This window comes from Bos taurus, chromosome 18 (genome assembly GCF_002263795.3).
Source record: "Bos taurus isolate L1 Dominette 01449 registration number 42190680 breed Hereford chromosome 18, ARS-UCD2.0, whole genome shotgun sequence".
Classification (NCBI taxonomy): Eukaryota; Metazoa; Chordata; class Mammalia; order Artiodactyla; family Bovidae; genus Bos; species Bos taurus.
The window spans coordinates 21,983,899-22,001,952 of NC_037345.1; the positions used below are offsets into that span (position 1 = coordinate 21,983,899).

Here is an 18,054-nt window from a genome sequence, read left to right on the forward strand (position 1 = left end):
AGAACTAAAAAGGAGTTCTGGAGTTAAAAAGTATAATTACTGAAATGAAAAAATTCAATAGAGGGGCTTAGTAGGAGATACAAGCTGGCAGAAGAATCAATGAACTTGAAGACTAATCAATAGTGATTATCCAAGCTGAAAAGAAAAAAATGAAGAAAAATGAACAGAGCTTCAGAGATCTGTAGGACACCATTAAACATATGAACATATGTGTAACAGGAACCTAAGAAGTGGAAGAAAGGGCAGAAAAAAATAACTGAAGAAATAAGGGCAAAAAACTCCCCAAATTTGATACCTGACAGTACCCTATACATAAAGAAGCTCAACAAATTATAAGTAGAAAAAGCACAAAGGGATCCACAACTAAACACATCAGAGTGGAATTGTTGAACGCCCTCCCCAGCCCCCCAAAACAGAAAGAAAATCTTGAAAATTGTATCATGTATTAGGGAACCATAACAAGATTAACAGATGATTTCTCATTAGAAACAATGAATGCCAGAATCAACTGTCCGATATACTCAAAGTGCTTAAATAAACTGAACCTGATAACTAAGAATATGATATCCAGCAAAACTATCCTTCAGAAAATAAAAGCTACATATAAAGACACTGCCAGATAACAATGCTTAAGTGAATTCACTGCCAGCAGACCTGACTCACAAGACAAATTAGAAGAATTTCTTCAGGCTAATAGGAAGTAATACCAGATGGTAACTCATATCAATATGAAGAAACAGAGGTGAATAAAGGTAATTATATAGGTAATTAGAAAAAGTATAAATATGTTTTTTCCTCATTTCTTAACTGATTTAAAAAACAATTGCATAATTATAAAATTATTATCTTGGGGATTTATAATATATAAAGATAAAAAATACATGAAATAATAACACAAAAGATGGAGAGGAAATAGAGCTATTTGGAATACAAAATTGACATCAGACAGTAACTCAAACCCAAATGAAGATATAAATACGAGAGATGCCAAATACATAAGTTAATATAAAAGTCTCCTATAATTACATATATTCTCCCTTCTCTTAAAGGCCATAAAGTTATATAAAGCAATAACTAACATTGTACTGTTGGGTTTATAACACATAGAGGTATACCATGTATATATATACATATATATACACACACATATATGACAACAGTATCACAAAGGAAGGGGGAGGGAATGGAATTATATTGGGGTAGATTTTTCTAGCTTTCAGTGAAAGTTATTAGCATTAAGTTTAAGTGCATTGTGTCACGTTGAGGTGCATATTGTAATTCTTAGAATAACTATTAAGAAAATAACTACAAAAATATAATATTGTGGGTCCAAAGTTTAAGATTATCTTAGAAGGCTAGAAAGATTAGTTACAAATAGATCATATCAATAACACTGAGGAATAATTTAGGTCTTTTTTTAAATAATTTCATGGATTCAAGAAATAGGCTTACCTGAAATACATCTGTCATGTGCCAATGAAATCAGAGGCACACTGACTTTTCCTATGTAAATATTCTCCTGGGTATCACTATCATCAAATACATAAAAACTCAGAGACTCTGACTTAAGGTATCGATCCAAATCCATATTCATTGGCACTGGGAAACACATATGATCATCAAACTGTGGATCATTGCTACTGGGAATGATGGCTGTGTCATGGTCTGCAAAATCAAAAAACTTGTACACAACATATGGGTGTGGCTGAAGGTGGCTTGCTCGGGACTGCAGGTGGTTGCAACATCTTATTGTAATATGAAGTTCATTTAAGTTGCCATCTGTGGAATCAGTAGAACTGAGCTGAGCAGTTTTGGGTGCTTGATGACTTAACTGGAAAAACATACATATTTATATTACAGTAGTAATACAATGAAAAGTAAACAGCAGCTGCCAACCCCCAAACACAATAATTTTGTAAATGGACCAAAAGACTGCAGATTTTCACTTCATAGTGAATTTCTCAGTTAAAGACTCTTGACACTTACTCAAAACCAATATTCTCTAGAACCTGTGTACAGACGCTTTTAGCAGCAACTATAAAAGACTGAGCATACATGTAGAGATTGATGTTAAAACAAACAAACAAAAATAAATAAAGCCAAGACAGTAGTCTGATGTTTTTTAATTCTATTTAATGCTTAACAAGTGAGCAGATAGGTTCAAAGTTAGTTAGAATTTTATTAAGAGCTAATCCTTCAACTATTCCAGTTATTCTCATCATATCTCATTCTTAAGTGAGAACTAATGAACTTGATGGTACCCACTCAGAGAGACAATTTTGTTATATTTGGGTTGGCCCTCATCCTGAACCAATGGGATTTGAGGACAGCAGATACCTGAGGCCAAGGAACAAGGGAACAGAGTGAGAGATAAACTTTGGAGGGGTAAAATCTTGAATTGGAGGGACTTTTCAGAAGAGAGATTAGCAAAGGGAGTTATCAGGCAGAGTTGGAAGCTACTCTGTGGCCCTCTATGGAACTATGATTACTCAGGCAATCGGTGCACAAGTACTCTAGCGAACAACTGCCTTGATGAAATGCTAAGCCTTTCCTAGCCAATGTGATCTGGGGCAAAACAATGCAGTAATGCAATGTCAGAGAACTCTCCACCTCCCATGCAGGACCCCTCTTTTACTCTATTTTTGAATCTGGATTGAACATCTGGAACTTTTGATTCTAGAGAAGCTTATAAGAGAAAGAAAACAGAACTGAAGTCATAATCTCCTTAGTGGAGACATGTGGTGGTATGGATAGGGGAAATCTGAGAAGGGAATCACAGTACTGCTTTCCCAGGGCTAGTTAGCATCCGGCTATAGAGGGCTGAGTGGAATGATTTACAAAGTACCCCTTCTGCTTCTCCCCTCAACCCTACCCACAAAAGCTGAAGTTCCACCACTAAATGGCTCATTCAAATCATAAACTGAAATCTAAAACTCTTCAAATTACAAACATTAATAAATCATGTGGTTTCACTATTTCTAATTCCCTTTTTCATAATGGCATTTCCCAAGGTGTGCTCTGAAGAACATTAATCCAGAACGATGATTGCTGGGACATGGGTGCCATTCTTTAAGTTTGGGAATCAATGTTATATTAATCATGGTTCTTTTAATAAAGCTATAAAAACTGGTTTCACCAAGCAAATACAATGAAAAGAGACTTTAATATAAGAGCATGCATCGTCACTCAGTCATAGGTCTGATTTTTTTGTAACCCCATGGACTACAGCCCACCAGGCTCCTCCGTCCATGGAATTTTCCTGGGAAGAATACTGGAGTGGGTTGCCATTTCCTTCTCCAGGGCATCTTCCTGACACAGGGACTGAATCCACATCTCTAACATCTGCTGCATTGGCAGGTGGCTTCTTTACCACTGCTCCACCTTGGAAGCCTTTAATGTAAGGCTATAGGGCTATTTCACACAACTGTGTAGCAGAAATGTGGTTGTGTCTTAGGAAGGGAATGGGACTGGAAAACTATAGGAATTTACTCTCCATCTCGTTCTTCATTTTTCTCTGTACGCTTGCTCATTATTCTCTTTCTAGATACATTTTCTTCCCTTTGCAGTTTAACATGATGGCAGATGGCTGCCCTATAGCTCCCAGCTTCCCACGTTTCAGCCATGGAGAGTCTTACTTTCTCTTGATCTCAGAAAGCAGAATCTGATTGGCTCAGTTGGAGGCAGGTGGCTATTACTAAATCATTAATTATAATTGGGTGGAGTGGGAGAGAGCAGGATCATCAAATGTACAGCTGGCCACCGGGGGCCCAGCCCCATGGATTGGAAGAGAGGCCAGTTCCAAGTGAAAAAAGAGAACTGTGCCTTGAACAGACATTCCAAAATATTTCTACTATATTCTATCCCTTTGTTACTTAAGTGTATACTTCATGTTTCCTCTTGAGATTTGCGTTATACTCAAATCTCAAAAGAAGCCCTAAAGTCAAGGACCTTATTTAACTTTGCTCAATTCAGTCTTTTCTGAATTTATTGGATCATGGAATTCTTCTGGAAATAAGACTGTTAAGATTTCATGAAACACAGTTTGGAAAATGCTCCTCTGAGGAATTGCTTTTAAACCTCCAATTCTCAGTAAAAGAATATTCATTTTATATTCTACTTTGCATTTCAGAAAGCTACAGGTTTCTGAAACAGCTTGGAAGAAGTTGGAAACGGTTGGAAAAAAAGAATAACTGAAACTCCAAGAACAGCTATTCATTTCCTTAACAGCAGAAATTGTAATGCAAGTTACAACTGATGTGTAATATTAGCATTGCAATTCTATTTTTCAAAAGTGTCCTGAATAGCACAAGGGAGTTCCTTTGGGGTGACGGATCACTTTTGTATCTTGATTGTGGTGGTTGATACATGATTATATACAAATGATAAAACTGCATTGAACTCTGTTTCTTCCTACATAAACATACACAGACACACACACACACACACACAGTGTACACACATACACACATAAGTGCACGTAAAAACTTAGAAAATCTGAATAAAGTCTGTAGCCTAGTTAATAGTACTGTACCAATGTCAATTTCCTGGCTTTGATACTGTACTATAGTTACATAAAATATTACAACTGGGAGAAGCAGGGTGAAGGCTACACGGACCTCTGTACATTTTTGCTACTTCCTGTTAAGTCTATGATTATTTTGACATAAAAAGTTTAAAAAAAAGCCACTTGATGGCTGTGAAAGAAAGTGATTTCAGTTTAAAGCATGGTAATATAAAGAAATACTATAAAATTTCTGTGTCATAAAAGGGTTGTAAAGTCAAACAAGCTTACCCATTGCATTTGCTCTGGCCCCTTAAAATTTGATGTTATGTATCCCAAAGCCTTTGCCCGTTCTCGATAAAGCCGAATTGCTTGATCCATGGGAACTCTTAATCGGAACCAGTATTCCACTGTGCCAAAATTGGAGATGTCTCCTTTAGTTCCTACAAACCGATACATAATTCACTGTTAAAATGGCCCCATAAATCAAAATACATACCAGTAAAACAAACATCAATAGTATTAGACATTAAAACTATAAATTTTATACTGAATAAAATAATATATGACTTGCACAGATGGTGTGTGACTGGCAAATAACAGAGAAAAAGAGAATAAGTTACTTCTGCAAGTATGAGTTTCACTGTGTGTTGAATATTATTAAAAAACTATGTTTGAGGTAGTCCAATTCACACTATTCCAATCCTCCTAACATGTAAAAAGATTTTTTTCTGATGCTATTTTTTCTTTTTTTTTAAACAAGCTGCAATCAATGCAGTCTGACAGATACAATATGAAATCTCAAAACTATGAATGTGATATTCCACATTATAATTCAAATTTCAAGAAATCTTTGGCACCTTCCTAATTTTTCTACTGTACCACAAGTACAGGGGAAAACACCATACCTATTGCCAAATCTATACTGTACGTAATACACCCGTGCATGTCTGCCCTGCACATCTTCAGTCCTCACAATTCTGCCGCTCTTTATCTCTCTTCCTCTGTGACGACTTCCTCCATGGCTCCTGGGGGACCGAAGAGCTCCCTGCTTCCTTTGCAGGAATCGAGGATTATGTCCTCATTAGGACACTGACTGCTTTGGCAACTGTCACTTCACCAGTTTACTTCTCTACCACACTAAGTTTCTGAGGGCAGGATTTTTTGAACCACGTGAATATATTATCTATGCAATCAATAAAATAAAGTCCCTCCCTAGAACCTAAGTCACCTTCTTTCTTTCTTGAGAAGGCTTCTTCGCTTGGCCTCTAGGATCTCTTGGTTTATCTCTTGGTTTATCTCCCTCTTCACTGGTGACTCCTTAGTTTCCTTTTGCTGGCTCTTCCTCTTCTTCTCGAATGCTAAATTTTAGAGTTTCTCAAGGCTCAATCTTTGGTCCCTTTCTCTTCTTTATGTACAGTTACTCTCTCTGTGAAATTATCTGGGTCCAAGGCTTAAAATATATTCTGCATGCTAATGAATCCCACTTTTATATTTCTATCCCTGACCTTCAGACTATTATATCCAACTGCTCATGTGACATTGCCACTTGGCTGTCTAATAGGCAGGTCAATCTTGTTCAGATACTATTCTTAAGTTTTCTTCCTCAAATTTGTTCCTCTACCCGACCTATTTCAACAAATGGCCTCATCATTTTCCTAGCTGTTCACACCAAAATTCTTACCTTGTCTGTTTCTCTTGTTTCTCTACATTCAGTTGATGAACAAGTTTTAAAAGAAGAGTTAATCAACCTACACTGAATATGACTACGTCTTATCACTACTTTCATTACCATCTTAATCCAAGCCACCATTCTCTTTGCACAGATTAATGCAATCGCCTGAAAATGGTCCTATTCCCCCTCTTGGCCGGTATAGACCATTCTTCCCACAGCACCCAGCATGGTTCTTCCAGGATCTGTGTTGTTGGACTTCCCTGGTGGTGCAGTGGATAAGAATCCACCTGCCAATGCACAGGACATGGATTCAATCCCTGCTCCGGGAAGATTCCACATGCTGTGGAGCAACTAAGCCCAAGTAGCATAACTACTGAGGCTGTGAGCTGCAACTGCTGAGCCCGAGTGCTGTAATTACTGAAGCCTGTGAGCCTGTGCTCCGCAGCAAGAAAAGCCACCTGCAGCTAGAGAGGAGCCCCACTTGCTGCAACTAGAGAAAGCCAGAGTGCAGCAATGAAGACCCAGCACAGCCAAACAAACAAAAAACAAAAAGAAAAACTATGTGTGATCTCTTACCTCACCTTCTCAAAAGTATACAATGACTTGCCTCAGTCAGAGAAAAAGACAGTCCAAACATGACCCACAAAGCTCTACAGCATGATCTGATCCCTGCCTACTGCTTTAACGTCATCTCTGCTCTAGTCACAGGCCTCCTCGACGTTCCTCCAATTGGTCAGGTTTGTTTTTCCCTCAGGCCCTTGTACTTGCTGTTTCCTCTGCCTGAAAACAATCTTCCCCTGGATCCTGACATGCAGGATTTGTTTGGCTGTGGGTCCCAGTTGCAGCACACGGGCTCTCTAGTTGTGGTGCATGGGCTTAAGCTGCCCCATGGCTGATATGGATCTTTATTCAGGTCTCTTTATCAATGTCATCCTGTAGGGAAGTCCTTATCTCAATAAGCAACCTTCCATCTCTCTCTCTAGCCTCTTGCTCCGATCATCTTTCTTCACATCTAAGGATAGGTGTATAGTTTTACGGCCCGTCTTCCCCTCTAGAAGGTAAGCTACAGGAGGGCAGGGGCTTCATCTGTCTTATTTATCACTGATCACAGTATTCGCAGTGCTCAGTAACAGTGATAATGATACTCTCTTTAAAAAATATTTGATCAACATACTATAATCAATGTTTTAATCAAACAAAGATATCAACATGGTAAATAAACATTTGTACTAAGAAGCTTTAAAAAATTAACAGCCATTGTACTGACATTATCAATGACATTTAAGAGTGCAATCAACAGTGGGCAGCTGAATCAGACAGAGAACACTGTCCTTACCCTAAAGGCACCTTGAATCTGTGAGAGAAGATATTAATGTGAAATGCCTTATTAATATAGAAACCAATCAGGGATTCAAACAGCCGAAGTCTGTAAGACTATACTCACCAACCAAACTTGCTGTGCAAAATATTCTACCACTTTTTTCTAGAATTTCATGGAATCTCAACTGACAAGCTGCGATTGTTTCATAATCTGTGCTGTAAGCTTGGTGAACCTCAAGAGTCACAGTATTTTTCTGAATGTATTGTAAGAATAAGTCATTAACATGAACGAGGTATTGAGAAGTAAAGTTATATTCTGGGTGAAGGCCCCGTACTATGGGAGTTGTCTGTAGTTCAAAATCATAGAAAGCGTAGGTACAGAAGGTGACAGGCTCTTTATCCCCAGATGCCTGTAAAACTTCGGAAGAAAAGGTTACTTTGTTGATATGGATTTCAAATAGGTTTTCGCCTCGTTCTAAGTGAATGGTTTCATCAAATTCATCAACTGAGTCATCTGGCATGATTTCTGGCTTAAATTTGTACTGCTTGGTGCCATAGGCAATATCCTTTAATTGGGCTGCAAGAGAAGACACACAGTTTAGAGGTTTTAAGGTGTTGACATATAAAGATACAAAGACACATATGAAGTGGTGGGGAATCTGAGGGCTTGCAGTGTATAGTCCCAATCAAATTCTACAGCTACACTGTTTTTCTGTAACTGATACTGTGTTTTAAAGAAATCTATCACTTATTTTGACATCATTTAGTTAAAAAATTAAGTGGTGATACAGGATATACCAGGGAAAAGGAGAAAGAAGAAAAAAAAAAAGCCTTTGAATGAATAACTGAGGTAAATATTTAGATTCCACTTGCTCCTTTGGTTTGGCTCTATTATCTTCTCTCCTTTAAAATCAATTTCTCTTTCCACTGCTACCTTCTTGTCAGTTTATCCAAATATATATTTTTCTACTTTTGGGGATGATGGATATGTTCATTATCTTGATTATGGTGATAGTTTCACAGGTGTATATATATGCCAAACTCCCAAATTGTGCACTTTAAAGATGTGCAATTTAAAGTATGTTTATCCAAAGAAATGAACATTTTTAAAAGTTGTGGTATGATCAGAAATTTAAATACTGATTAGAAATTTTATGATAGTAAAAAATTATTGTTCATTTTTAGGTATAATTGTATTGTTATTTTTTAAGACCTCAGATGCATCCTGAAATATTTATTGATGAAATGATATGGTATCTGAGATGTGTTTCAAAAGAATATGGGTAAGATAGAAGGGAGTTGGGGATACAGATGAAAAAAGATTGGCTATGAATTGACTGGCTATGTGGTAAGTACATCAGAGTTTACCATACAATTATTTCCACTCATATATGTCTGAACTTTCCCATAAAGAATTAAACAAATTTTTTTAAAATAATAAAACCATTATGCTGGGAAAAAAAATAAAGTATGTTCATTATAATTCTATAAAGTTGCTCTTAAAAATATATATATCTTTCTAGATTAGAACATTCCCTCACATCATATACAAAAATAAACTCAAAATGGTTTAAAGATATAAGTGTAAAACCCAAAACCATGAAACTCCCAGAAGAGAACACAGGCAAAACACTCTTTGACATAAGTTATAGCAATATGTCTTCTGGATCTGTCTCCTAAGGCAAAAGAAATAAAAGCAAAACTAAATAAACTGGATCTAATTAAACTTAAAAGCTTTTGGACAGCAAAGGAAACTACTGACAAAACAAGAAGATAATCTACTGAATTCAGGAAAATATTTACAAATGATGTGACCTACAATGGGCTAACACCTCAAATACATAATATAAAAAAATGAAACCCAATATGAAAAAAACCCAAAAAACTTCATTAAAAATGGCAGAAGACCTGAATAGATAACTCACCAAAGAAGACATACAGATGGCTGACAGGCACATGAAAAGATACTCAACATTGCTAATTCTCAGAGAAATGCAAGTGAAAACCACAATGAGCTACCACCTCACACCTGTCAGAATGGCTATCATGAAAAAGTGTACAAATAACAAATGCTGGTGAGGGTGTGGAGAAAAGGGAACACTTGTATGCTGTTGGTGGGAATATAAACTAGTACAGCCACTATGGTAAGGAGTATGGAAGTTCCTTGAAAAATTAAATCAAAATTACCATATAATCCAGCAATTCCATTCCTGGATACATATCCAGAAAAAACAAAAACACTAATTGAAAAGATAATACATGCACCCCAATGTTCACGCTGTTGTTCACTTGCTAAGTTGTGTCTGACTCCTTGCAACCCTGTGGACTGTAGCACGCCAGGCTCCCCTGTCCTTCACTATCTCCCTGAGTTTGCTCAAATTCATGTCCATTGAGTCGGTATCTAACCATCTCATCCTCTGCTGCCCCTTTCTCCTTTTGTCTTCAATCTTTCCCAGCATGAGGGATGAGAGTCTTTTCCAGTGAGTTGGCTCTTCCCATCAGGTGGCCGAAGTACTGAAGCTTCAGCTTCAGCATCAGTTCTTCCAATGAATATTCAGGGTTAATTTCCTTTCTGATTGACTGGTTTGAGCTCCTTGCAGTCCAAGGGACTGTGAAGAGTCTTCTCCAACATCACCATTTGAAAGCATTGATTTTTTGATGCTCAGTCTTCTTTATGGTCCAAATCTCATCTCACATTCATACGTGACTACTGGAAAAACCATAGCTTTGACTATACAGACCTTTGTTGGCAAAGTGATGTCTCTGCTTTTTAATACACTGTCTAGGTTTGTCACAGCTTTCCTTCTGAGGAGCAAGTGTCTTAATGTCATGGGTGTACCCACAGTGATTTTGGAGCCCCCCAAAAATAAGATCACTGCTTCCACTTTTCTCCCTTCTATCTGCCACCATGAAGTGATGGGATCAGATGCCATGATCTTAGTTTTTCTGCATGTTGAGTTTTAAGCCAGCTTTTTCACTCTCCTCTTTTACCCTCATCAAGAGGCTTTTTAGCTCCTCTTTACTTTCTGCCATTAGAGTGTTATCATCTTCTTAACTGAGGTTGTTGATATTTCTCCTGACAATCTTGATTTTAGCTTGTGATTCATCCAGCCTGGCATTTCACATGATGTACTCTGTATACAAGTTAAATAAACAGGGTGACAATATACAGCCTTGATGTACTCCATTCCCAATTTTGAACCAGTCTATTGTTCCGTGTCCAGTTCTAACTGTAGCTTCTTGACTTACAAACAGGTTTTTCAGGAGGCAGGTAAGGTGGTCAGGTATTCCCATCTCTTTAAGAATTTTCCACAGTTTGTTGTGATCCACAAAAAGGCTTTAGCATAGTCAATGAAGCAGAAGTAGATGGTTTTCTGGAATTCCTTTGTTTTCTCTGTGATTCAATGAATGTTCATAGTAGCACTATTTACAACAGGCAAGACCTGGAGGCACCTAAGTGCCCATCAACAAATGAACAGATAAAGAAGATGTGATTGATATACACACATACACACACACACACACACACACACACACACATACACATATATGTATTACTCAGCCATAAAAAGAATGAAATTCTGATATTTGCAGCAATGTGGATGGACCTAGAGAATATTATACTTAGTGAAATAAATCAGAGAAAGACAAATAGTGTATGATATCACTTATACGTGGAACCTAAAGATGATACAAATATATATGTAAAGCAGAAGCAGACTTCACAGATATAGAAAAAAGCTTGTGGTTACCAAAGGGGAGAAGGAAGTAGAGGGACAAACTAGGGAGTATGGGATTAACAGATACAGACTACTATGTATAAAATAGATAAGCAACAAGGGTATATTGCATAGCACAGTGAATTATAGCCATTATCTCGTAATATTTTATAGTGAAGTATAATCTACAAAAATACTGAATCATTATGCTGTACCTCTGAAACTAATATATTGCAAATCAACTATATTTCAATAAAAAAATAAAAAGATATGTCTCTTTCTAAATACATGTTTTCCCCCAGGTTACATCCAAACTTCTAAAAAGAGTAATGTCTACTTGTGTCTCCCATTCCTCATGTAACAGACACTCTTCCATCTCCTGTGAAAAGCATCTGCTTTACTTTTCTTGTGAAACTACTCCAGAAAAAGTCACCAATAACCAACTGATTTCTAGAGTGAATGGACTTTGGTCCCGTGTTACTTTGGGATTGGAATGAAACCTGACCTTTTCCAGCCCTGTGGCTACTGCTGAGTTACTTATTTCCTGTGTTACTTGATTTCCTTGCTTAATTGACAATGAAGACCACATCCTCTTCCGTGAACTTTTGTGGGATTCCATGTCTCATCTGCCCTGCTTCTCCTCCTACCACTCTTCTCATTCTTTAAGGGTTTCTCTGCTGGTTTGCTAGGCTTCTGTTTTTATCCGTTTTTTAGTCTATGTTTCATGAGTAACTGTATCCCTGTTTATTTTTTAATTAATTAAATTGAAATATAGTTGACTTACACTCTTGTGCTAATTTCTGCTGTATAGCAAAGTGACTCAGGTATACACATATATACATTCTTTTTCTCTACAGTTTATCCCAGGAGACTGGATACAGTTTCTTGTGCTATACAAGGACCTCGTTGGTTTTCCACTCTAAATGTAATAGTTTGCATCTATGATCCCCAACCTCTTGGTCCACCCTTCTGCCCCTTCCCCTCCCCCTTGGCCACCATGTCTGTTCTCTACGTCTGTGATTCTGTTTCTGCTTTGTAGACAGGTTTGTTTGCGTCATATTTTAGATTTCACATATAAGTGATGCTGCATGGTGTTTGTCTTTCTCTTTCTGACTTAGTTTACTTAGTGTGATCATCTCTAGCTGTATCCAGGATGCTGCGAAAGGCATTCTTTTGTCCGTTTATGACTGGGCAGTACACCATTGTATCTATGCACCACATCTTTATCTGCTCCTCTGCTGATGGACATTTAGGTGGTTTCCATGGCTTGGCTACTGTGAACAGTGATACTGTGAGCATAGGGGTGCATATATCTTTTCGAATCATAATTCACTCTGTTTATGCCCAGGAGGGGGACTGCTGGGTCATATGGTGATTCTGTTTTTAGTTTCCTGAGGAACCTTCATACTGTTTTCCAAGGTGGATGCACCAACTTATATTCCCACCAATAGTGTGGGAGGATTCCTTTTTCTCCACACCCTCTCCAATATTTGTTATTTGTAGACTTAAAAAAATTTTTTTTTATTTATTTGGCTGCATGAGGTCTTAGCTGTGGCATGCAGATCTTCAGCTGCAGCATGTGGGATCTAGTTCCTTGAACAGGGATTGAATCTGAGCCCCCTGCATTGGGAGCACAGAGTCTCAACCACTGGACCAGGGAAGCCCTGTTATTAGTAGACTTTTTGATGATGGCTCTTTTGTGAGGTGGTACCTCATTGTAGTTTTTATTTCCATCTCTAATAATTAGTAATCCCATCCCCTTTTATGACTTCTGTTACTATCAATATACTGAAGACTCGATATTTCTATTTTTGAGATTTTTTTTCCTAAATAACAGACTCACATATTAAGTGGCTTGCTGAGCCCTCTATCTAGATACTCTCTAGGCACATCAAACTTAATACACCTAAAGGAGAATGACTCATATTCTCTTCGAGTTATTTCTGGACTTTGAATTCCAAGTGAATGTGTTAGCCTACATCCAGCTGCCTAAGCTGGATACCATGGAGTCACCCTAGGTTGCTCTTTGGCTTTGCGCTCCCCACATGTGTAGGGTCACTGCTATTCAAAAATATTTCCTAAGTCTTTAGCAAATCTGTCCCTGTCTTCTCCACCTCCACTAATGCTACCTTACTTACACCCAGAGTGTTTATTACCTAGATTATTAATGGAGCCCAAACTTCTTCATTCCTTCAAATTTTACTCATTCTTCCCAAAACCTATAGCATAGTCTCCAAAATGTGGTTTTGTGTACTACTTCCTACCCAAAGATTCCTTGGTGCTTCTCTAGGTTAATAAGGTTCAAACTCATGCAGGTGGCGAACACGGCTTTCAGCATTTGGTTCTTTCCAGTTGTATCTCCAAGTTTTCCTCCTTTACCAATCCTGAGTTCCAAACTGATGAAATCATATGCAGTTTCTCAAATCAATGGTGGTGCTTCACATTTGGGGCATTTTTACCTGCCTCATCTACTGCGTGGAATGCCTTTCACTGCTTTTATTTAGTGGTGAATTCTGTCATTATTAAAGACTCCAAGCCTACTGTGCGGAGTCATCCCTGAATCTTCAGATACAAACAGGCATTCTCTCCTCAATGTTTCCTAGGTAGCTTTTTCATTTTCCTAACTTCACACTCTTCACAGTAAAGTGTGTCTACTTACTTGTTGACATCTTGTGAGTTTGAGCTTTTTTCCTATTTGTATTCTCACTGCCTAGCACTTTGCTTAGGATATGTTAGGAACATGAGCATGTTTATGGAATTAATCAATGAATTTAGGAAACAAGTAAAATATATTGCTAAAGACTTAGTGACACTTGAAAGGAATGAACATCTCAAACTATGTGACCTTCCTGTTATTCATGAAAATTTCATTAAGCAAATTTTTATTGAATACTACTTGAAATAAAAGGAACACATGCTCTTTGACTTTCAGAAACCCTGTTCATTCAGATAGATTATTTATTGAATTCTTCTACTTAGAGCAGTGGTTCTCCGAGTGTGGTCTGGGAACCCTTGAGGGTTCCTGAGGCTGTTCTGGAGGTCTGTGAGGTTAAAACTATTTTTAAAATAATACTAAGATGTTATTTGCCTTTCTCATTCTTATTCTCTTACAAATGTATAATAGGGTTTCCCAGAATCTACAGGATGTGTGATATCATAACCGATTGACTGCAGAAGCAGATATAAACACCCAGCTGTTGTCTATTAAGACAGACACTAAAAAGACTTGCAAAAATGTTAAACAATTTAAAAAGTTTAAAACAGTGTCACTTGTCTCAATGTTTTTTTGGTATGAAAAATGCAGCTTTTAAAAAATAAATACTATAATTTATGTTAAATATGTATTGGGTTTATTATTATTATTTTAGCATGACAAATATTTTTAAAATTTCTCATTTTTAATTTCTAATATGGTAAATATCTTAAGTATAACCCATATAAACTCATGCCTTTTGGATTCTCAGTGATCTCTAAGAGTGCAAAATTACTGCTGGCATAGATTACCGAGTTTAAGTGCTGCATGGCAGAGAACATGAAAGAGAGACAAAGTATTTATCATTGGAGAATTTATATACTGTAGTCATAGAGAATATGCAAAACTGCAATGGTGAAGAACACATATAATACAATCTCCAAACACATCTTTTAAGTACAGTTCAGTTCAGTTGTTCAGTCATGTCTGACTCTTGGCGACCCTATGAACCGCAGCATGCCGGGCCTCCCTGTCCATCACCAACTCCCGGAGTCCACCCAAACCCAAGTCCCTTGAGTATGTGTGAGCAAAAGTGGTAAGTGCTGAGGTAGTCTTTTTCAAAGTATAGTCTTATCCCTGTATCTGAATTGCTTGGAATTATTTCTAAATATACAGAATCACAGGCTCCAGGATCTCTAGGAGTAGGACCCAGGAAGCTACCTATGAAACAAGTTCCCAATGTTATTTTCTTACTTGCTAAAGTCTGCAAACCACTGTGGGGGCATTTCAAGGAGAGGGGTGGCTAGGAGTAATGGGAGCCAGCTTCCCGACACAGGCATGCACTGAGTTAGATTTTGAAGTGGGGAAGGGTTATATCTTGGAGTGAGAGAAGAAAGGAGGTTCAGTTGGAGCAGACAAAGGCCTGGTGGTGGGCCAGAGTAAGATGAATCTGACCAAGAGCAAGCAGCAGACTTTTTGGCTGAGAGGCAAGAGAAATTAGAAATGAGGTGCTTAAATTTAGTCTGTGGTACTTTATGAAGTACTCTGAAATCTTGCCTGTGACACCAAATTAAAAAAGCAGTAGGGCATTCTTGAGTAGAGAAGTATCAGATAAAATCAGCCTTTCTGGTAAACTACTATTATCGTTAATAAATTGGGGGAAAAAAAGAGCAAAAAGAAATTGTGAGTGTACACTTGGATGACATTTTCAACTGCTGTAAAAATCCACTCCTCTAGTCACCATGGACAAAGAACTGTGCACACTGTACCTTCTAGTTTCTGGATGCGTGCAGCCCGGATATCAAGAAGATGAACATACTGTTCCACTTTAAGTTCATAATCTTGCTGCAGATTTTCCATCTTCTGGGTCACTGCCTCAACTTCCATCTAAATAAAATACAGATAAACAGCTTCATTACTTAGGATCTGTTCCATTAAAAAAATTTTTTAAAGCAACTATGATTCAAGCAGATTTTAGATCCTGGGGATACCAGGAGCTGTAAACCATTGTTTCCTGACTTCAAAGAGCTTACAGTTTAGAAAATTATGCTTGATGATGTTCATTAATTAGGAGTGAAATCCACACAACTCTGGATTCCTTTTAAGGAGTGATATTCCCATTAGTTAAAAGCTAATATAAACATGGCTGTGGCAGGACCTTAGGAGAAACTATAACTCAGCTGCAGAGTGTGCTAACACTAGTAAAGGGGGAATTCATCACCACAGTTCACTCTCTAAAACCAAGGACTTAAAATTATTTGTTTTAGAACTCTTTAGTCTAAGTATCCAGTTACAAGGCTAAATTCCGAGCATGTGGTAACACATGACAATTTATAATAGATGATAGTAGATGATACTGCTTTAAAATGCAAATCATCAGTAGAATATTATAGGAAACCTATCTTCTGGATTTAGTGTATTACAGTACCTGATAATCTTTATTAATTTTATGTTGCATAATTAACATGTTTCTTGTCTTTTCAAGTTCTTGCACTGTTTCTGCATGAGTTGCTTGCAGCTCTTTCATGGACCGTTCTAGATCTTTATTAATTTTACTGTCTACTTTTTCTAAAAATGAAAGGTCTCCATTTTTTTGTGATTTTTGAGCCTAAAACAAAACATGTTTTATTACCAAAACAATAGTTTCTAAAATGTAATTGTGAATTACACAGATATAGCAAGAAATCATTAACTGAAAACAGATAGATTTTCATTTTCCATTAGGAATAAAGCAGTCCTGATATAGAATACAATATTTGGATAGATATTTGGAACAATTACAGAGAAACAGAAAAACAGTTTATTACTCCATGATGCAAAAAAGAATCAAGTGCATTGATTTCTATTTCTTCATTTGATTAAAATCTACACTGTGATGACCTAAAAGAAAAGAAATGTATTTTTGTGTGTCTCCTTATAAATAACAGAATATTCTAGAACTGGAAAATATCTTCTGGTGACATGTATAATTCAGTATTTTACTTAAGATAATAGGGTGCACCAATGTCTCATAGGACAGAAAATTGTTAATTAGTCTTATAGTGGGGCACATAAAAGTGAAATGTTTGTTACAGTTGGAGAAAGTGCTTTAAACATGAGTTTTTGAGGTCGACTTTAATGTGATTTTGATGTCATTATGAAATATGTATATGCTATAACTAAATGTCACCTAAATGACCACTTTCCTGAATAATTCATTCTGCAGATAAGGGTCATCATTATGCTGAAACACTTATATGTAGACATGAAATTCATGGTGAAGTTTAGAAAGTTACCTTTATAAGCAGGAGAGCTTCACTCAGTTCATCAGCATTAATATCACTCTCCTGCAAAAGACAGAGTAAGTAAAAGCTCACCATGAGATATTCATGGAAAGTACAAGAGATATTCCAACTACGCAGATTACCCTCATGGAACATAAGCTGCCAGATACCATGGGTTAATAAACTAAGTTGTATATTTGTATTCTGTTGCTTCGTGGTACAGTGTTTTCTTGACGTATAAAGTAGTTAGATAAAAATTTGGAGTTCATTTTCTAAATAAGAAAATGGTTCACCTGGTTGTAAAACTTCATGCGGTTTTTAAGTTCATCAAGTTGTTGCTTTTGTTCCAGGTACTGTAACTGGAGTTGTCTATTTTCTTGACTGATTTTCTCATTTTGGTCTTAAAAATAAAGTCAACACAATTAGAAAGTTAAGTGAGAAAGAGGTAGAAGAACACATTTTAAGTTAACTTAACTTGTGATACACACCCAGCTTGAGCTAGTATTGTTCTGGCCAGAGAGGAAATTAAGCTCACACCTTAGACAAAGGCAGCAGGGGAGTGAGGAAGAAACACACACTATCATGTGTCTACCATATGATTCACTGGCTTATCAGAAACTTAAGACTGAGGTTCACAGTATTAATATAAGGAAATTGTGCCTCTGGGACTTCAAAGGAACATACTATCTAAAATACCTAAGAAAATATGTTTCTAAATCTATGACTTTTACTTACTTATTAAGGGTCCTGAAAGGCATGCAAAAAAAAAAAAAATTGTGTCTTTTAGTGTTTTTAAAATCGACTTTCTTGAGTTATCTTTTCCCCATTTAGCATAAGGTCTTTTTTAATTAAAACAAGATAATTTCTCTGACAATAACTCTGGA

The 18,054-nt window shown here is 37.0% G+C and overlaps 1 protein-coding gene across 4 annotated transcripts in view; it reads right to left on the minus strand.

Moving 5' to 3' along the window:
• RPGRIP1L (RPGRIP1 like) overlaps window positions 1-18,054 on the minus strand; it is a 97,791-nt gene that overhangs the window by 40,624 nt on the left and 39,113 nt on the right. For 3 of the 4 annotated variants that reach the window (XM_059877427.1, XM_010814626.4, XM_002694781.7), the window contains exons 11-17: window positions 17,464-17,570; window positions 17,183-17,233; window positions 16,336-16,515; window positions 15,677-15,794; window positions 7,621-8,073; window positions 4,793-4,944; window positions 1,453-1,831 (exon numbers count right to left, since the gene is read on the minus strand). In XM_059877427.1, the coding sequence (XP_059733410.1) occupies window positions 1,453-1,831; window positions 4,793-4,944; window positions 7,621-8,073; window positions 15,677-15,794; window positions 16,336-16,515; window positions 17,183-17,233; window positions 17,464-17,570 (1,440 nt within the window). The remainder of the gene's footprint in view (window positions 1-1,452; window positions 1,832-4,792; window positions 4,945-7,620; window positions 8,074-15,676; window positions 15,795-16,335; window positions 16,516-17,182; window positions 17,234-17,463; window positions 17,571-18,054) is intronic. The other variant, XM_010814627.4, reaches the window with a different exon arrangement.